Here is an 18,672-nt window from a genome sequence, read left to right as displayed (position 1 = left end):
GTATAGTATGTAAAAAAAGACACAGCATAGCTCGTTCAAAAAAGTGATCAAAAATCATAGTATAGTAAGCTGAAAAAAGTGATAAAAAGGTCATAGTATAGTATGTCGAAGAAGTCATAGTATAGTATGCCGAAAAAAGATATTAAAAAGTCATAGTATAGTATGTCGAAAAAAATTATATAAAAGTAATAGTATAGTTTGTCGAAAAAAGTTATAGTATATCAGGTCGAAAAAAGTGATCACTCAACCGCAGTCTGCAGACGGGTGTCTGGTGCCAGAGAGAGGGCCTAAGAGAGGTGCTGATAGAACTAACCAAAACTAATGTTCATACGTTTACGTTCAAATGCTGGGTTTAACAGAACTCGGCTACCGCTCTGATAGGCAGACTAGTGACCACCCAGACTAGTGACCACCCAGACTAGTGACCATCCAGACTAGTGACCACCCAGACTAGTGACCATCCAGACTAGTGACCACCCAGACTAGTGACCATCCAGACTAGTGACCACCCAGACTAGTGACCATCCAGACTAGTGACCATCCAGACTAGTGACCATCCAGACTAGTGACCACCCAGACTAGTGACCATCCAGACTAGTGACCACCCAGACTAGTGACCACCCAGACTAGTGACCACCCAGACTAGTGACCACCCAGACTAGTGACCATCCAGACTAGTGACCACCCAGACTAGTGACCATCCAGACTAGTGACCACCCAGACTAGTGACCACCCAGACTAGTGACCATCCAGGCACCCGCTGCCAGCAGACTGTTCGGATATAAAGTGAAGCGCCCCGCTTGCTGTTGTTGAAGCTAACTGTGGCGATCCTAGTTTTATACAGCGTACAGGGAAAACCCAGCGTAAAGAACACTGAGACAAAATGTGACGACTGCCCCACTGTCATTTCCAACCAATCCCATAATTCATCCCGCCCCGGCTGCTAGCGACCCAGGTCGTGCGCAATTCACATTGAAATCGACGCCAGCCCACCCTGATCAAACCCACCTGGCGATCTGGGTCGCGAAGCCGAGAAGCTGGAGGAGGGTTAACAGTCAACCTGGGTTACACCCTGATGGAGCTGGTTTTAGAGTGGGCGATGACATCACTAGAATGGGGAGCCTTGGAAAAGTCATCTTAAAACCTTCTCTATAACTGGCTCTCACACACAATTTATATGAATATATGATATTCTTGTCTATTTTCAGCCAATGTGCTCATTTCAGCAATATGACTTTTTTGAGTTTTTGAATTATCTGCCTCAGAGCAACAACATACCCTTCTTAACTTGTCATTGACTCCTGTGTTATTTCTACCCTATTGTCCCAGCCTATAATTACACACGTATGAATGGTATCCTTACAGGAAGCTAAGGATGAGGTTTTTTTTTTTTTTGTGTTTTTAAAAAAAATAAAAAAAAACCAACAGCCACAGTATGTTACAGTTTTTCTCGATTGTTTACACACATTTTCTGAAAGCATGCCTCATATTCTCAGAACTCTACACACAATTCCAAAAAACACACACACAATGGGCAAAACTCCTCAATGCTCCTGCAAAATTAAACTTTACATTCAAAATAATGTCATTTCTTCTCAAAAGGGTATTTTGTTTTCAAATGACACACACAAACCATCATATGAATAGACATTTATAAGAACCAGTTGAACACTGATGTGCTCAATGTAAAACACTGAAAACACTTCTCCATTCATCATAATGACTTAGGCCTTTTTTTTTGGTTCAGTGTTACACTTGCTACAGACAGTACATAAGTGTGTTGTAAAAGAATTTGAGAATATTGTTCTTATACTCAAAACACAAATACACGGTAACAAATATATTTTTCCCACAAAAACAATGTACACCGTGTACATCCCATTCCAAACCAACACAAAGTTTCACATACAGTGGTCTACATACAAAACAGAAGAATTTACTGTATACAGTTACATAAAATAATACCGTAAAAAAAAACAAAAAAAACTATGCTGCATCCTCTCTTCTGTTTCGGTCTGGCCACAGCACCTCATCCACGTCACAAGCAATGTTTTCCCTGGCCAAGCAGCGGGGGAAATATCGCCTAGCATGGCGAATCCAGCCATGAAAAGCATCAGCTGCTATATCTCCACATGCGTCTTCCATAGCTTGGAGAAGAGGTATACACATTTGTGGATTTCTGTCATATACTTTCCATCTCCAGGCAGAAAAAAATTCCTCAATAGGATTGAGGAATGGAGAATATGGAAGGAGATAAAGGACTAAAAAGCGTGGGTGGGCAGTGAACCAGTTATGAACCAGAGCAGCCCTGTGGAAACTTACGTTGTCCCAAATGACAACATACCTGAGCTGCTCTGGGCCATCTACCTGATCTGGTGGAATGAGTGTGTGGTGTAGGGTGTCCAGGAACGTGATCAGATGGGCAGTGTTGTAGGGGCCAAGGGTAGCATGGTGATGGATGACGCCTTGGTGGGTAGTCGCTGCACACATTGGGATGTTCCCTCCGCGCTGGCCAGGGACTTCAACAATGGCACGCTGGCCGATGATATTCCTTCCCCTCCGTCTTTTTGTGAGGTTGAATCTCATCAATGAAGATGAACTGGTGCTCCACTGCAGCCACCTCCAGCTCGAGGACTCTCTGTAACACACATGACAATATCAGAAATAGACATGGAGTGGTCACTATTGTGGAGCACAATCATTATGATTACAATACTGAAATATGTATAATTTATACAGTGTTGAGAGTATGCATCAATTGTGGGATTGTATAGGACTCACTTGCACATAGTAATGTCGCAATTCTTTGACTCTTTCTGAATTGCGTTCAAATGGCACCCTGTAGACCTGCTTCATCCTCAGATTATTTCTGCGCAAGACACGGTCCAGTGTTGATAAGCTTACCCTATCAATATTTTGAAACATCTCATTGTTTTCTAGGATTTCTCTTTGTATTTGCCGTAATGTTATGGCGTTATTTTCTAGGACCATGTTGATTATTTCAGTTTCCTGTTCAGGAGACAGAAGACGTTCCCGACCACCTTGTGTTGGTAATCTTTCAGTTCTGCCAAACAAAGTAGGAATACATTTCCCAAATACTTGAAACATACTTTATTTTTACAGTCCTACAGAACAGTCCACAGGCAATACTGTACTACTGTACTCACTGAGTACTGTATTGATATGTAGTATTGCAATTTTCTGGTGAGAGTATTTCTTACCTATTCTCATTTCGGAAAGTCTGGATGATGGATGCTACAGTGTACCTGCTCAAATTTGGCTGTACTCTTTGCCCAGCTTCCCTCATTGTTAGACCATGGTTGACCACATGATCAACCAAAGTGGCTCGGATCTCATCAGAGATTACGGTCCTTGGCCTTCCCCTTCCTCGTCCTCCCCGTCCTCCCCGTCCTCCTCTTACTCTCACTCCTCTGGCTCTGCCTCTGTTTCCAATGTTGGCATCCATTGCTCCAAAACAGAAGAGCACACCTGTTGCCCTTTTATGCTAAAGCTCTGATTGCTAATTGTAAAACTGTGTGATGGGTGTTTGCCCATGTGATGAGTCAGTGTTCATATTTGAATGTCAGTGTGTTTCTTGTGAAAACAAGAGATTTTCTGCATGAAAATTGTGCCAAATGCAGAGAAATTGTGTGTAGTGTTTTGAAAAAAGTGTGTTTTAGAACAGCAATTTGAGTGTAAAGCAGGAATTGTGCTTGTAGTTCAGCAGAATTGGTTAAGGGGGTTGGTGCATGAGTTACATGTTGTGGTCATTGTGTCTCAAGTACCAGTAATTGTGTGTAAACAATTGAGAAAAACTGTAACAGAATACTAGGGATGGACTTACTTTTTCAAATGAAAGTGCTTATAATTCAACTCTTGTCAGGGTTTAGACCTCATCGGATGTTTTATCCTTATTCCAACACATTCCAAGATAATTTAAGGAAACCTTGACTTCTCTTGAGCACACTTGAGCTCATTTTCCCATTTGAACTTCTTTCATTGCTTAGTCCAGGGGTCTTCAACGTTTTTAAGTCAATGAACTGAAGGAGAGATGGAGCAGGGACCCCCTACTACATATATTGTATGAAATGTAGTTGCATATTAAACTGGGCCTACAATAAGGTGTAGGGCGGCCTAAAGCCTTTATACATACCTTTTTTGCATAGAATACTAAGCTATTAAAAAAGCCTAATAATTGTTATGATTTTATAAATCATGTTTTAATGTTAAACATACATGTGGCACAGGGAATCCTCAGGATGAACTGTATCTGTGGATGGCCTTAGTGACTACCTTACCCATAGGGCAGTAAGCCTATCATCAGTGGGGAGTTATATTTGACAATAACATGTAGGATTCATTTTAGGACTTTTTAATTTTTGAAAAAACTTAACAATAATTTAGAGGCCTCTCTGCAGTGATGCTGATGACCCCCTAATGGTCCCGGACCCCCTGTTGAAGATCCCTGGCTTAATCTATATTGTGCATCCTTGATCACTTTTCCACTTTTTCGACTATACCTACTGCTTCGGTTGCTTTTTTCATCATGTTCAACTGTTTCTAGTGATTCATACTCCATTCAAACCTTAAAATGTGCAGATGGGTGGATTATAAAACATCATGGCAACCATTAACGGAGTTTATCGATATGAGCAAAATAGTGCAGTTTGTGGCCGGGTTGGCTCAGTGGGTTGAGCAGGCGCACATATACTGAGAGGTTTATACCAGGGTTCAAATCTGACCTGTGACGATTTCCTGCATGTCTTCCCCCCCCTTTCTCACCTAGCTGTCCTGTCAAACAAAGGCAGAAAAGCCCCAAAAAATAATCTTTAAAAAAAAAAATAGTGCAATTTCATACACACACACACACACACACACACACACACACACACACACACACACACACACACACACACACACACACACACACACACACACACACACACTGTCATTTCTGATATTCCAGTTACTAGAAAGTAACTGTATCCTTACAGGAAGCTCAGATGAGGCTTCCTTTTTCAAAATAAAAGCCCCCAATGTGTTAACAGAAAACTACGGATGGACTTAGTTTTTCAAAGTGGTAATAGTTAAACTCTTGTCAGGGCTTGGACCTCATCTTATGTTTTATCCTTATCTTCACAAAGACAAAATAAGGACACCTTGACTTCTTGTTAGTACACTTAAGCTCATAGCTTAAGTGAAGCTCCCATTTGAACTTCTTTCATTGTTTACTCTATATTTTTCATCCTTCATCCATTTCCCACTTTCAAATATATATCATGTCATACCGCTTCAGCTGCTTTTTCATGCATGTTCAACTGTATCTACTGCATACTCCATTCAAACCTTAAAGTGTTTCACATCTTTCTTCATACACATTTTAAGATTTTCCAAAAAAAAACAATACTCCACTTTTTATACATTATTGGCATAATTCAACATTTCAATGATATTCATACTAATTAAAACCACTCCCATTTTTCCAACTATTCTCACTACTTCACCTTCAACATCAGGAACATGTAGTTAAAAGTACTTAATGCAGAAGAATCCTATTTTAGAAAGTGTAAAGGATCCAAACAGTTGTGTGTTTAATGGTCTAATCATGTCAGCTGGACTTGTAGCAGTTATATTGTTGGCTAGTTTACTTTAGAATAAAACTTCAGATTTTATAAAACTACATGTGTTCTGTGTGCGGGAATCTTAATGTGTAAAGTAACTAAAGCTGTAACAGATGAACGTAGTGGAGTAAAAAGTACGATATTTCTCTCTGAAATGAAGCGAAGTAAACAGTGGCATGAAAAGAAAAGTACAAATAACCTAAAATTTGTACTTAAGTACGATACCTGAGTAAATGTAGTTAGTTCATTTAACCTGTGTCAGTATCACACATTGTATAGTTCTATTGCATCTTTATTTTCCTCAAACATATGCAGCAGTACCCCCGGTTGGGTTATATGCAGTGGTGTGAAGCAGGGATTCCAAAACAGGGGTACTTGGAAAGATTGTGGAGTAGCTTAACTAATTTGAAGAAAATATATCCACGTTAACATTAAGTTAACACCTAAATGTTGCAGTTATGTAAGAGTGTGAAAACTAGTTAGCAAGTGAACAGAAGTTAAACTGGTAGCTAAAAGTAATGCAACGATTAGAAATACTTAGCTAAATGTAAAAAAAAGTTTACAGTTCAATGGAATGAGAAACTTAAAAATAAAAAAAATAAAATAAAAAAGTCCTCTATATAATAGTTTTATACATTTGACATTTGATGAAGGGGTGTGTGAGTTTCACACAAGGCTTTTGGGGGGAGGGGGGTGGACCCCCCGACGTGGAAGGTTGGGAACCAGTTTAAAAAAAAAAAAAAAATCTAAGTACTTTAACATTTTTTGTGCCGCCCCTTTACCAGCTGCAACATTAAAGTGATACAATAATTCATTCTTCAGGAGTACTTGCCAATACTTTGACCTGCAGGACTTTTATATGTAAAAGATCTACACTGTAGTACTTTTACTTCTACTTAAGTCAGTAATACCACTGCACATATGCACGTTTATTGGCTGCGGTCAAATCAAGTTCCCTTTATTTAATCATTTGGACTGCTAAATATTAGATTAGATATTAGATTTAGTAAATAACAAAAAGTGGATTCTGAGAACAGACTTTTAAAAAAAAAAAAAAAATCATGCTCCCTCCAATCCTGCCAGGCATCAGATATGAACCACCACATTATACATTCTATCATAACTAGACCCTTCCATTGGAGTTCAGAGGGTCACATAGGATTCATGAATGAAGAGGCCGTGGGTATTGTGTGCATTTTATTGGAAAGCAGATCACCTTTAACAAAACCAACAGCCAAAGTCATTAACTGTACATGTAAGGATTGATGGAATGTTCCCTAAAGGAATGGGACTGAGGAATGAATTCAGACTAGACATAGATCTCTGCAGGGACCAGATCCAAGTACAGTATGATGAGTAGGGGGGGCAGGGGGAATGGACAACTGAGGCATGAGAACTTCAGTTCTTCTCCTCTAGGCTATGGATGAAAAGAGGGAAATCTGAGGCAAATGTTTTACTGGTCTCCAACCAGCGCAAGGACTGCTGCAGGACCCAGAGTGCTCAGTAGAGCCAGCTGACGGCACAGCTGGTGTAGTGGACCAGCTCGTCATCTTTAAACCACAGGGCAATCTCCTTGTTGGCACTCTCGACGGAGTCACTGCCGTGGATGATGTTCCTGTGGAAAAAGGACAAAGCAAACCGTGAGGAATGACTAGAACGCATCAGAGAGAATTTGGTCCAAAGAAACAAACTTAATATCCCACAAAGTTCTGTCCCGACTACAGAGTTGATGTTTTAGGGCAGTGGTTCCCAACCTTTTTTCCTTGGCGCTCCCCTACTCATGTCTAAGAAAAGCTGAGCCCCCCCGAAACCGAAGTTGAGGTAACTCTCAAGCTAGATCCTTACTTTTTTGATACAGAGGAGTTATCAGCACTGTAATGTTTCATTTATAAAATAGTGATGGAAAAACGAGGATACAACAAAATATATAGTTTTCATACAGACTTTTGTATACATTATATATATATATATATTCTAGTGTATTATCATAATTTAACATGTGCAAAAATGTTTTTTACCCCAACCTCAAACCAGATAAAGACTTGCACCACCACCCCCCCCCCCCTGTGATCTTTGCCGCCCCCCCGGACCCCAGGTTGGGAACCACTGATTAAGGGCTCCTCCGAGGTCAAAAATCACTCACTTGCTGACGTCGATGCAAAAGTCTCCTCTGATGGTCCCGGGCTTGGAATCGGCAGGGTTGGTCTCACCCAGCATCACCCTGCCGGTCTTCACCACACCTTTGCCCTCCCACACCTGGAATAAAATAACCGAGGGATGAAGCCAGCTGCTTTGTTAGCCCTGTCCCAGTACTCCTCGAAGGAACACATTTCTCCAAACAGCTGACAAATTACAGGTATTATTTTGTACAACAGCAGAGCAGGTTTAATGTTCCATAAATTGTCTTCTGGGCAAAAACACCAGTCTTGTACCCCTTCCACACTGAGGGTTTAACCAGGGTTCACTTTGCGTTTGATGGGTGAACCACATTGACCACATTGACCGACTCCGCGTCGCGATCTGGGTCCAGAGGGACACACACACACTTATTTCTCCAATTCACAGGTCCGCCTTGCTCTTGTCGCACAAGCTCGCAACATCTCTGCAGCAGTTCCAACTAGGGATGGGCATGATTACTCGACGATCGATAATTGATTAAGAATTTCAATCATGTTAATTTGTTAGATTAAACTAATGCTGGTTGCGTTGTGTAGTGAGAGTCTTGAAGCAATGAAATTAACTTCACAGTGTGGCAGCAATTAAACATTTGACCACCCGGGGGCAATATTTGACTCCATACTCAGTTACCTGGCTGAGAGTTTCTGTTTTGAATTCAAAAGTAATCATGAAGAGGACACGGCGAAGTGTGGCGTGGGACGATTTTGATTTATTTTAAAAGACTTCGATCACTGCAAATACTGAGATGCCGTGTATAAGTACAACGCGGCCACGACTCAAATGATGTAGCCTACCACTAAACAAAGTGCACCCGACCCTGGTTAATGACGTGGCGGCCGCGGTGCATCCTGCTCTCAGTCTCAACCTAGCATCAACTCAGCGTTAGCACAGAGGAGCTGCGATGCACAACGAGCAGAGAAATGACCCAAGGGACCTGCAAGTTCATTGACATGGATAATGGAACCAGCATTTGGTCACGATGTACCGTCAGACTGGTAGAAACTCACTACGAAGGACGGAGTAAGGTTCCCCGGGCTGGCCCAGTTAGCGCGGAGGTACCTGTGCATCCCGGCAACGCGGCTGTTTAGGGTGGCTGGACTGACTGTCACCAGGTAGCGGTCTTGTCTGACCCCAGATTAGGGCTTTGATTTTTGCCCAAAAATCATATTTGAAGTTCGTTTGTATATTAATATTCGAACATATTTGAAAATAATAATTTAGTAATTTTGACCATTAAATGCCTTCAGTTTAAAAAAAAAAAAAAAAGTCAGACCGTGGATTAAACCAACCGTAGGCTTTCAACAGGAAGTTCAGAGCTTTCACCGTAGCCTACATAAGTGGTCTGATGTTTATACTCGTGTGCTGCCAACTTAGAGACTTTTTACAAAAGCGACTAGCGACAAATCTGGCGACTTTCTGTAGAAAAGACCGCGACTTTCTGTAAAATAAAAAAATAAAAAGAGTCGCCAGTATTGTCCAGCGAGCACGCAATGCATTTCTTTCCTGTGGCCGCCAAAACGGTCAACTTTCTCTTCTGTTGTGTGAGTGAGGAGCAGCCCCCCCCTCCCCTCGGTGCTCTCTCATGTGCAGCAGCACTGAGCAGGCAGGTAGGAAGGGGAGAAGGGACAGGGTGCGGCGCCGGTGTAGGTAGGAGAGACAGCGGAACGCGACGGGAGAAAGACGCCGCTGAGCTGGCCTGGCGCTGGCCTGGCGCTGGGAGAGCCAGCCTTCTTTGAGAAGAAGGGGGAAATGCAACGCTACCGAGCAGTAGTTACATTTTGAAATGCGTGAAAAAGCCTCGGAATCTGAACTGAAAACGTTTACAAGCAAACTCATTTACAAAAAATAATGGCCATAACAGCTTTGAATATCAAGGGCTGGCTAATATTCGTTTGAATATCATTATTTTTTTAAATATTTGAATAACGAAGTTCGGAGTCAAAGCCCTACCCCAGATCATGTCAACATGCTTATCTTTCAACAAACCTCAGTAGACAGGTGCAGAAGTTGTATGTGAATTAGCCTACTGGTTATTTTTATTAGGCTTTGTCCGTGCCTTTGATAGTTTTGAGTCAGATCCAAGTATTACGTTTTTGGTTAAGTTATTATTCAACATGATTCTTTTTATTTATTATTTTGGAACAAACGAGAGGCTATGTTTAAGAACACCGGCTCGCAGCTGCAGGTTCTGCTGCTTCAGAGCACCGCATACATCTATAAACTCCAGTTTCACTGCCACAAGTTGTTCTTGTAATTAAGATCTCAGGAGGAAAAAAACTGTATTTTTGCATTTTTAATATATTAAAAGTTAAATAATGAATTTTAATATAAAAATATGAATGATTAAGCGATAGTCGACCGACAATCTACTAAGAAAATGTAATCGAATGCCCATCCCTAGTTCCAACTCTAGCTGGACTGGAGTTTGCAAAGTTAGCCGTTTACTGAATGAGTGTAAACCCCGCGCCCGTTACCAGCAGGTTAGTGTTTTGGTCCGCGTCGTTGCCGGGTTGTGACCATGTCGTATCTGAATGTCATAACCAGGGATCAACCCGCGTTGACTGGCACGGTTAGAATTGAAAAAAAAGAAAAAAAGTGTGAAATAGGAATTTATTTTATCTGTTGTCTCTCCTCTTACCATGGCAACAACTGGACCAGAGGTCATGTATTTCATGAGGGTAGGAAAGAAGGGCCGGTCCTTCAGGTCAAGGTAGTGCTGCGTCAGGAGGTCCTCAGAGGCCTGCAGCAGGGAGACAGCGTGGACAGACATCAAGCATTGGACATGTGAAACCATTTCACCAATTATTGGTCCATATTGTAAAATTTAAACTACTACAGCAAATCCTGACCCCATGCTAACATCAATTGAGGGTGGGGCACTGGCATCCGATCAGTACACTGCAGCAGCTGCCTTGATAAGTGTCAGAATGTAGACTGACTACTGCGATGCTACAGTCTTGTGATGCATTCAATGACCTTACATCCGTTTCATTGAAAAAAAACCTGTCCACGCCATTAGTTCCAAAAACCGAGATTTTCATGTGCAATTTATATAATGCTTGGCGCCCGTGTATCAGCACAAAAGTATTGCTATACTATGCTGTATCGATTTCCCCTACCGTTTGTTTACCGTTGGAACATGGTCAATCCATTCTACTCCAATACTAAACTCTAGTCCCTCAAGTTGAATAAGCAGAAATCCTGATCTGACTGCTCCGACACGGCAGGACCAAAACAGGCACACATCCAACTACTCAAAGTCAAATCTGACCAATTCAGTAGGAGTCATTTTAGTGAAGCGCTTTCTGTTCTGATGTCAGCCAATAAGTGAGGACATTTGGGGCTCTGGTAACTAATGAAATAAACTTGCTGCTCTACATTGAATAATCTGCAGTTTCTCAGGCTGTGCTCTTCTTCCAGACTGCACTTGGCTCCCTTTCTCATTTCACTTCCGACTTCTCCACTAACACCGGGAGCTAATTTGAGCAATTACGGTTAATCTACTTCACCACCATTATACAACATTTTTTGTATGAGTTCTCACATAATGCAGGTTTATAAATGAAGCATGCTTCATGGTAAGTGTTAGAGGATCAGGAGACCCTTAAACTGTGCTAATCTATGCTGCAGTCAGGAATAGACACGCAGCAGGTTAAGCTCACCGGAGGTCGGTCAGTCGGCACACTCACAAGATCAAGTGCATACACTGTAGATGGTTAAAAATACCACTGACTTATGAAAGCTGCCAATTTAAACTTTGTCATAATGTAAATCTAAGCCAAAGCCTTAAGAAAAATAATAGTTTACTTACATGTTGCATCTTCATGGCCACAAGTTTGAAGCCTTTGGTCTCAAACCTCTTGATGACCTCTCCAATGATGCCCCTCTGCACACCATCGGGCTTGATGGCAATGAATGTGCGCTCCTTCTGCTCGGCCATGATTCTACAACAAAGCAGAAAAAAAAAAAAACAGATTAATGAAATATAAAAAACTCTGTAGGAGGAACACAGCTGGAGAGTCACTCACGGGTCTTGGTTGCATTTGGCACAGTCAGCGGTGGGGCGGGCTGTAGAGGCCCCCGACCCCATTGTACAGCGAACACATAGACAACACGCAGCTCCGGTCAGTGTGGATCTGACAGCCAGATCACCTAAAGTGAACTACTGTGACTTTGGCTTCCAGCCCCGCCTACACAGTAAAGACTTTTATCCTCACCGTTTCTATGGTGCACTGGACCAACTCTACTGTCAGTTTCACCAAGTCAAGAGACTAGAATCTAAGGGAACGCTTCATTTTCACAAATATTTACTTCACTACCAATTCCATATAAATTTACTGGGAATAGAGCTGTAACAATTCAAAATTTTTTTTTTTTTTTTTTTTACAATTAATTGTCTCAGAAATAATTCCAATTCATACGATTGTCTCCTTCAGTCAAATTTCGACTAAACCACACCTCTACATTATCCTTAAGACATGTTTTGTCAATGTATCCCCTTGTCATTTATGTTATGACTTGTATAGGGTCAAATGCAAACAACTGACAATTGAAATATAGTCCCACCAATTATCACATACAAGTACAATTTGGCATATAGTATAGCACGTCATTTATAGTATGGGGCAGCCTCTAGCTCACCCAGTATGAACGTTTGCCCCATGTTGGCCGAGTCTTGCTGCGTGTCAACCCCACCCCCCCCCCCATCTCTCTCTCCTGTCTATCCACTGTCCCTTCACAATAAATGGAAAAGCCCCCAAGAAATATTAAAATAAAAAAGGACAGTATAGTACGTTGAAAAAAAGTGATAAAAAAAGTCAAGTCATAGCATGTCAAAAAGTCAGTTTAGCATGTTGGAAAAAATGGATAAAAATTCATAGTATAGTTTGTAATAGATTGTTTTTCTAAACAAAAACTTAGCAGTCTACATCTTCAGACCTTAGTTAATGTTAGCAATTAAACAAATTGACAATTACACAATTATGTCAATAGTTACAGGTCTAACTGAAGTTTCCCATAGTGTAATTTTGTACCAATTATAGGTGATAGTGCTTAGTTGGTACACAAATTTCCAATCAATCACTGGTGAACCACAGAAAGTCTAGAGTTAAAACAATAAGTCAATTATTTGTGTCAGTTGACAGAAACATCAGCAACTTTGAGGGAAAAAGCTAGACATTGGTTCCAGCTGCTAAAATCTGAACATTTAAGGTTCTTTTTCATAAGCTTGTTTTTAACGGCTGGTCTAATAAAAACAAATAGTTTCAAGTCATCTACTTGAGCTCTGGGAAATTATAGGGTGTAACATTTTACAGACTAAATTATAAAGGGAACATATGGCTGATAATGAAAATTATTGATAGTAGCAGCCACTCTTAGTGCGGAGTAAATTTATCTCGTCTACAGATAAGCATTCAAAACATTAGAATTAAGTAAGTTGTGGCTGAGTGGGTAGAGCAGGCGCACATATACAGAGGTTTATGCCTCGACACAGAGGTCCAGGGTTTGAGTCTAACCTGTGATTATTTCCTGCATGTCTTCCTACTCTCGCCTAGCTAGCTGTTCATTAAAAGGTAGAAAATCCCCCCCCCCAAAAAAAGAAATATCTTAAAAGAAAGAAGTTCACTTTTGATTCAATTATAGTTTTCCAGAAAACTTGATTTGTCATTTTGTGCAGCTAAGGGGAGCATTAACTAAAGTTATTCCCACAAAAGGAATAAACAAAAATTAAGCCACAGAGGACACGGGGACACTACAGATTAACATGAAAATAAGCCTTTGAGAATTATATCCACTGGCAGAAGCATCATTGTCCTTTAAGATCGAATATCAAAAGGCCAATAAAGCCTGACAATGACAAAGCCCCAGAAAGAGTAGATACAAGTTGTTGGGTTTCCAACAATACCGGTTTAGCATAGAATTCAGTTCCCCCATCTGAACCATACCCGACTACTAAGGTGGGCGCGACGCTGATTCTAACAGTAGAGGAAACAGATTTTCGAAACGTCACCGCCGGCTTTCTGATGCAGGTCAAATCATATCACTGCCCACAGCTAATGCAGACAGACCGATAACGTTATTCCAAATCACAGTCACACATGCAGCAGGCTGATGTAACGGCCTACAATACACGACTACTGTGAGCTTGCACATTAAGGAAGTGCACTTTTTAATGGCCGACACGTAAAGTTAGGTCTACCTCCTCCCTTGGAACAAAAAGAGGTTCCAGACACATCTGCAAAACCGGCCTACATGAAAGAACACATGTCTAATGGACTGCTGTATCACGAGCATTAGCACAACTCCTGAACGACTAGCTATGTCGTGTTAGGAGCAACTATAACGTTACTGTACAACAATTATGACACAAACGTTAGTCGCTACAGTTAACATTTACTCAAATAAGTTGGGTGCAACGTTAATGTTACTAGTCGCTTGGCCAAATTGAGGCATAGCGACATTAGCATAGCATGTGGGGTCATAATTCGTGTTCAGTCAGCCCTGCACGCTTATTCATAAGCACATCTGTGCCTGTCTGAAAGACATTGCACTGCACGTGCGCTCGTTCAGCCGACAGCTCACTGGAGTCAATGACGTTTGGTCTGCGGCCGGCTGCACTTGACAGCCGGGCTTCAACCCTGATAACAATTAACTCCTGCCAAAGAAGGGAGTTTCACCTTGCTGAGCGACCCCTCGTTACTGCCCAAGTAGCCAATTCATTTTTGCCACAGAGCGAGTAACTGTTCCACCCTGTTCTAAGGGGATAGCAGCACAGGCCTAGGCCTCACGCACATCCGCATGGTCTTTTGTTCGCGCTGCTGCACTGACTTGCCATGTCAGGACAGCGGCGCAGCCTCAATCCGCCAGGACTGCAGCATCACCAATACAGAGGCACCCCATTATACCGTCAGTTAACGTAACTACTGAAATCACAGCATTACGGAGAACGTATCGGACATAATAACTTTTCGTTAGACCACACATGCTGGAAAATACCGACCTCGGAAAACTTGAACGCTAGCTTCAAACTCGGGCGTTTAAACAACAGGGGGAATTAGACATAGGCCTATATCAATATAGACGTAAAAAAGAGGAATAGCATGCTCACATTATGAAACTCGGTTGAGGCTTGAGTGGTGGATTTCTGGTAGCTGTTGCCCTGGTTGACGTGGGAGAAGACCGACAGAGTTTGCGCAGCCGCTTTTTATCCTTGGAGGCGGAGACTGGCGCTACGGCAAGACACTGGAGCCAAAAATGAAAATCAGTTTAGTCCCCACCCTACAGCAAAGAGGTTATTGCCTACACTGCATCAGCGCTGTAGAGATAGGTCTGGCAATGCGAGAGCAGCGAGACTGCACCATATGAGTCCCAAACTTTAGTTCTGGTGTTGCGAGAATATCTGTAGCCTAATGCTGCAGTGCTGCCTATTACAGTCAATTTTTTAAAGAAAGTTTCTGACAGCCTACAAAACACAGAAATCCGAAAACACACAAACTCTCAACAACAATCTCAACAAATGATACAAACATGTCTTTCTAAGAACCAATTGAACACTGATGTGCTCAATGTAAAACAAAAGTGTGAATGCCTTATCAGGATACTTATGCCTTTTGCTTGTTCAGTGTCACACTTACTACATAGGCTGCTGTATGTACAGTATGCCACTATTCCATCATATACACTGATCTTAATTATTGCATATTTAGTAGATTTAGTTTTCCTCCCTACATTTTTGTATAAATTTGTATTATATTATTTTATTATTGCCTATGATGATGATATGAGTCAATCAATCAACTGACGCAACCTAATTAACGTGCATGTCTGCTACTTATGGTGCGTTGAAATCAACTCAGACTGTTGTAAGTGTGGGGGACAGAGGGCACCGTCATGTAAAGTGCGGGGGGCATGTTCTCTGCATACCCATCGTCCGCTACGCCCTTGCCCCCAATGACATTGACTCTCAATCCTACATCCTGTCCTCTGCACATTCTATATATCCTGAACTTTTGCTCATCCCTTGACATTTGCATATCCTGAAAATTCCATACGGCCTCTTTTTATGTTAAATAGTTATATGTATGTGGTAGGCCTATTTTTTCTGTATTTATTGTTTGTTTATTTCTTATTAATGTTGATGTATGCATCAACAACCAAGGCAAATTCCTCATAAGTGCTACCTTTCCCTTCCTTTTCTGATTCTTTGTCTTTCTCTTCCCTGTCCTCCTCCTTTTACTCTCACTCCTTTTGCTATGCCTCTCTCCTATGTTGGCATTCATTGCTCTAAAACAGAAGAGCTCATGTGTAAATATATTATGAGTTTGGGTACAAACCTTCACACAGAGGAATTGGAGCCAGGAATGTGGGAATCTATTAGGAGCATCTGCCATAAAAGGTAGGCTACAGGTTAAGAGTAAACTGGTGCACTGAAATAGATATCTTGGGTTGTGTGAGCACAAAAAGAGTTTAAAAAGGATCCATTTTGATGTGCATGCGGGTCACCCTTGGGCAGACACGTCTGTATGCTCATGGTTGTCTCATTGTCATGAGAGTTTGTTCACTGTTTGAATAAAGCTGCATTTGATTTGAATTCATCGGACTGGTCGTCATCTGCGAAGTCTCCCAACATCATTTCTGAGTCATCACCCGATAACACCCGGGACTTCCTTTGACACACTGAGCTCCTCTCTCCTCTCTCTTTCCATCTGTGTCCATCCATGTTCCAGAAATGCTTGTCACTAACCTAGCTCTGGGCAGCTGCGGCGCCAAGGAGGGGCTAGGGGGTGCTGTAGCTTCCCCTAGGTTTGCCATAGCACCCCCAAGAAATTGCTGTGGTTGATTTATAAATAAATAAAAAATCATTAATGTGTAAATAGTATAATTTATATTTGAAAAATGAATAAATACATTAATAAAACAAACCAATTATTTTTAGGCTAAAAAACACAGGTGATCGTATTCGGCCAAAGGGTGCAGCACACATTGAACTTTTGACCTTACTTCCGCAGTAACGTATTCACAAAGAATAGACCAGGGGGATCGCACAGCCAGGCCACAGTGGGTGAGTCAGCTGATAGGGGTTCATGCAAGAACTTTACTCTTATTGTAGAAGAGCATTATAGTAAACATGTGTTTTACAGAAATGTGAATAAATGGATCACCGAATCTAAAGTTATACAGCGCACTGGAAACTCACAATTTCAGAGCACCCTCACTGAAACGTCCAGCAACCCCAAAGCACTAGCAAAAGAACATCTCTGGCACCACCACTGGCTCTGGGGAGCTTATTCCCCGGAGCCCTTATGTTTTTTTGTCGCCCAGAAGTTTTCCTTGGACTAGGGTGGCCCCTAAATCATGGTTGCAGCTATCGCCGTGGTCCTGCTCCGCGCCCTGCTATGCCCCGCTACACCCTGCTACGCCCTGCAGTGTCCTGCTACGCTCTGCAGTGCCCTGCTACGTCCTGCTACGCCCTGCAGTGCCCTGCTACGTCCTGCTACGCCCTGCTACACCTTGCAGTGCCCTGCTACACCATGAACTACTACAACTACTATTTCTAGTCATAGTTCCATTATCTTTATTGTGACTATTATTGCCACTATTCATCACACTCCCAACCAGCACCGTCAGACACCGCCTACCTCTTGATAGGCTCTTGCCTGGGTCTGTCCCAGGTTTTTTCCTAAAAGGAAGTTTTTCCTCGCCACTGTCGCACTAAATGCTTGCTCTTGGGGGAATTACTGGAATTGTTGGGATTTTTAAATTATAGACTGTGGTCTAGACCTACTTTATCTGTAAAGTGTCTTGAGATAGCTCTTGTTATGATTTGATACTATAAATAAAATTGAATTAAATTTAATTGAACTGAGTGGATAGGAGAACATCTGAGTTTAGCATTTTGATTAGCAGTCTGTTCCATGTGAGCACAAAAGATTTTATTCATGAAGATTGGGCCACATGTAGAGAATTGTGTGGAGTGTTTTAAAAGAATTGTGCATTTAGAACTGCAGCCTGCAGAGTGTAAAGCAGGAAGTGTGCTTTTATTTCAGCAGAATTGGTTCAGGGGGTTGGTACATGTACTTTTGTTTGCGCTCAAATGACCACCCCTAAGGTATATGTATAGTTTGTAAATGGGCAAACAGGCCTTCATCTTCTCTGTACCGCAATTTTAAACCACTTGCAGACAGATGTGTCGCTAGATAGGCTGATCCCAATTAGGGCATTTAAAAATGTAGGCTTTGGAGGCTTATTGGAATTAATTGCTTCCTTAGCTAGATCTGTTTCCTCCTGTCTGTCTTCTTAGACATATGAGTCTGTCAGCTGATACTGTTTTAAACATTGGCGTGCATGTTGTTTGGAACCACTGTATCTTTAAAAAGAGATTATCTCATCTATTTAGGATTTACCTGGTTAAATAAAGGTTTGATCAAAAAAAAAAAAAAAAAAGATTTAGTTGCATACTGTTAATAGAGCTCAACCCGCCCACACCGGGTTCCAGAAGTAAAAATAGGATTATAAGCCATAAAATCTTAACCGTCGATGATAGACTTAAAACCAGCATGCCGATGTGACTAAGCGATTGTATATGCTCATATAGATGCCAAAAATCATGGGGCACCAACCTTGTTTTGAGATAAACGTCTTTTATTCGCGATGTCTTGGATAAGTACTCCATTACCCACAATCCTGAACAATCCCACAATCCCACAGTGATGCCTCTGATTGGTGGAACTCATGCTGGTGAGGAGGGGGGGGGTTGTCAGTACCCGATCCGTTCCACCTGCACAATCCGTTCTGCGCATGTGCAAGATGACACGTATGCCATGACGTAGGCGCAGATGATAATGCTGCGTTCATTCCACCTCGAAATAACAGG

General features: G+C 41.7%; 1 protein-coding gene across 2 annotated transcripts; it reads right to left on the bottom strand.

The window, feature by feature from the left end:
* Positions 1 to 6,814: 6,814 nt before the first annotated feature.
* On the bottom strand, positions 6,815 to 15,056 carry LOC120551450 (nucleoside diphosphate kinase A1-like). 2 transcript variants are annotated; one of them, XM_039788884.1, is made up of 5 exons: positions 11,828 to 11,945; positions 11,611 to 11,743; positions 10,438 to 10,539; positions 7,765 to 7,877; positions 6,815 to 7,236 (listed from the first exon to the last, which is right to left on the bottom strand). In XM_039788884.1, the coding sequence occupies exons 1-5, from the start codon at positions 11,887 to 11,889 to the stop codon at positions 7,122 to 7,124; spliced, it is 525 nt and encodes a 174-aa protein (XP_039644818.1). In that variant the 5' UTR covers positions 11,890 to 11,945; the 3' UTR covers positions 6,815 to 7,121. The 2 variants fall into 2 exon arrangements, with proteins under 2 accessions (XP_039644818.1, XP_039644819.1); XM_039788885.1 differs by lacking the exon at positions 11,828 to 11,945 and adding an exon at positions 14,908 to 15,056 and having other exon boundaries at positions 6,816 to 7,236.
* Positions 15,057 to 18,672: the final 3,616 nt, after the last annotated feature.

The sequence above is a fragment of the Perca fluviatilis genome, chromosome 21, assembly GCF_010015445.1.
Source record: "Perca fluviatilis chromosome 21, GENO_Pfluv_1.0, whole genome shotgun sequence".
Classification (NCBI taxonomy): Eukaryota; Metazoa; Chordata; class Actinopteri; order Perciformes; family Percidae; genus Perca; species Perca fluviatilis.
The sequence above is the reverse complement of the archived record's forward strand: the minus strand, read 5'-3'. Positions and strand labels throughout refer to the sequence as shown.

Excerpts from the sequence above, each read along its gene's own strand:
- LOC120551450 (XM_039788884.1), bottom strand. The coding sequence starts at position 11,889 with ATGGGGTCGGGGGCCTCTACAGCCCGCCCCACCGCTGACTGTGCCAAA. Across the intron at positions 11,744-11,827 it reads GCCAAATGCAACCAAGACCC|AATCATGGCCGAGCAGAAGG; the intron begins GTGAGTGACTCT and ends GCTTTGTTGTAG. Across the intron at positions 7,878-10,437 it reads CTGGTCCAGTTGTTGCCATG|GTGTGGGAGGGCAAAGGTGT; the intron begins GTAAGAGGAGAG and ends ATTTTATTCCAG.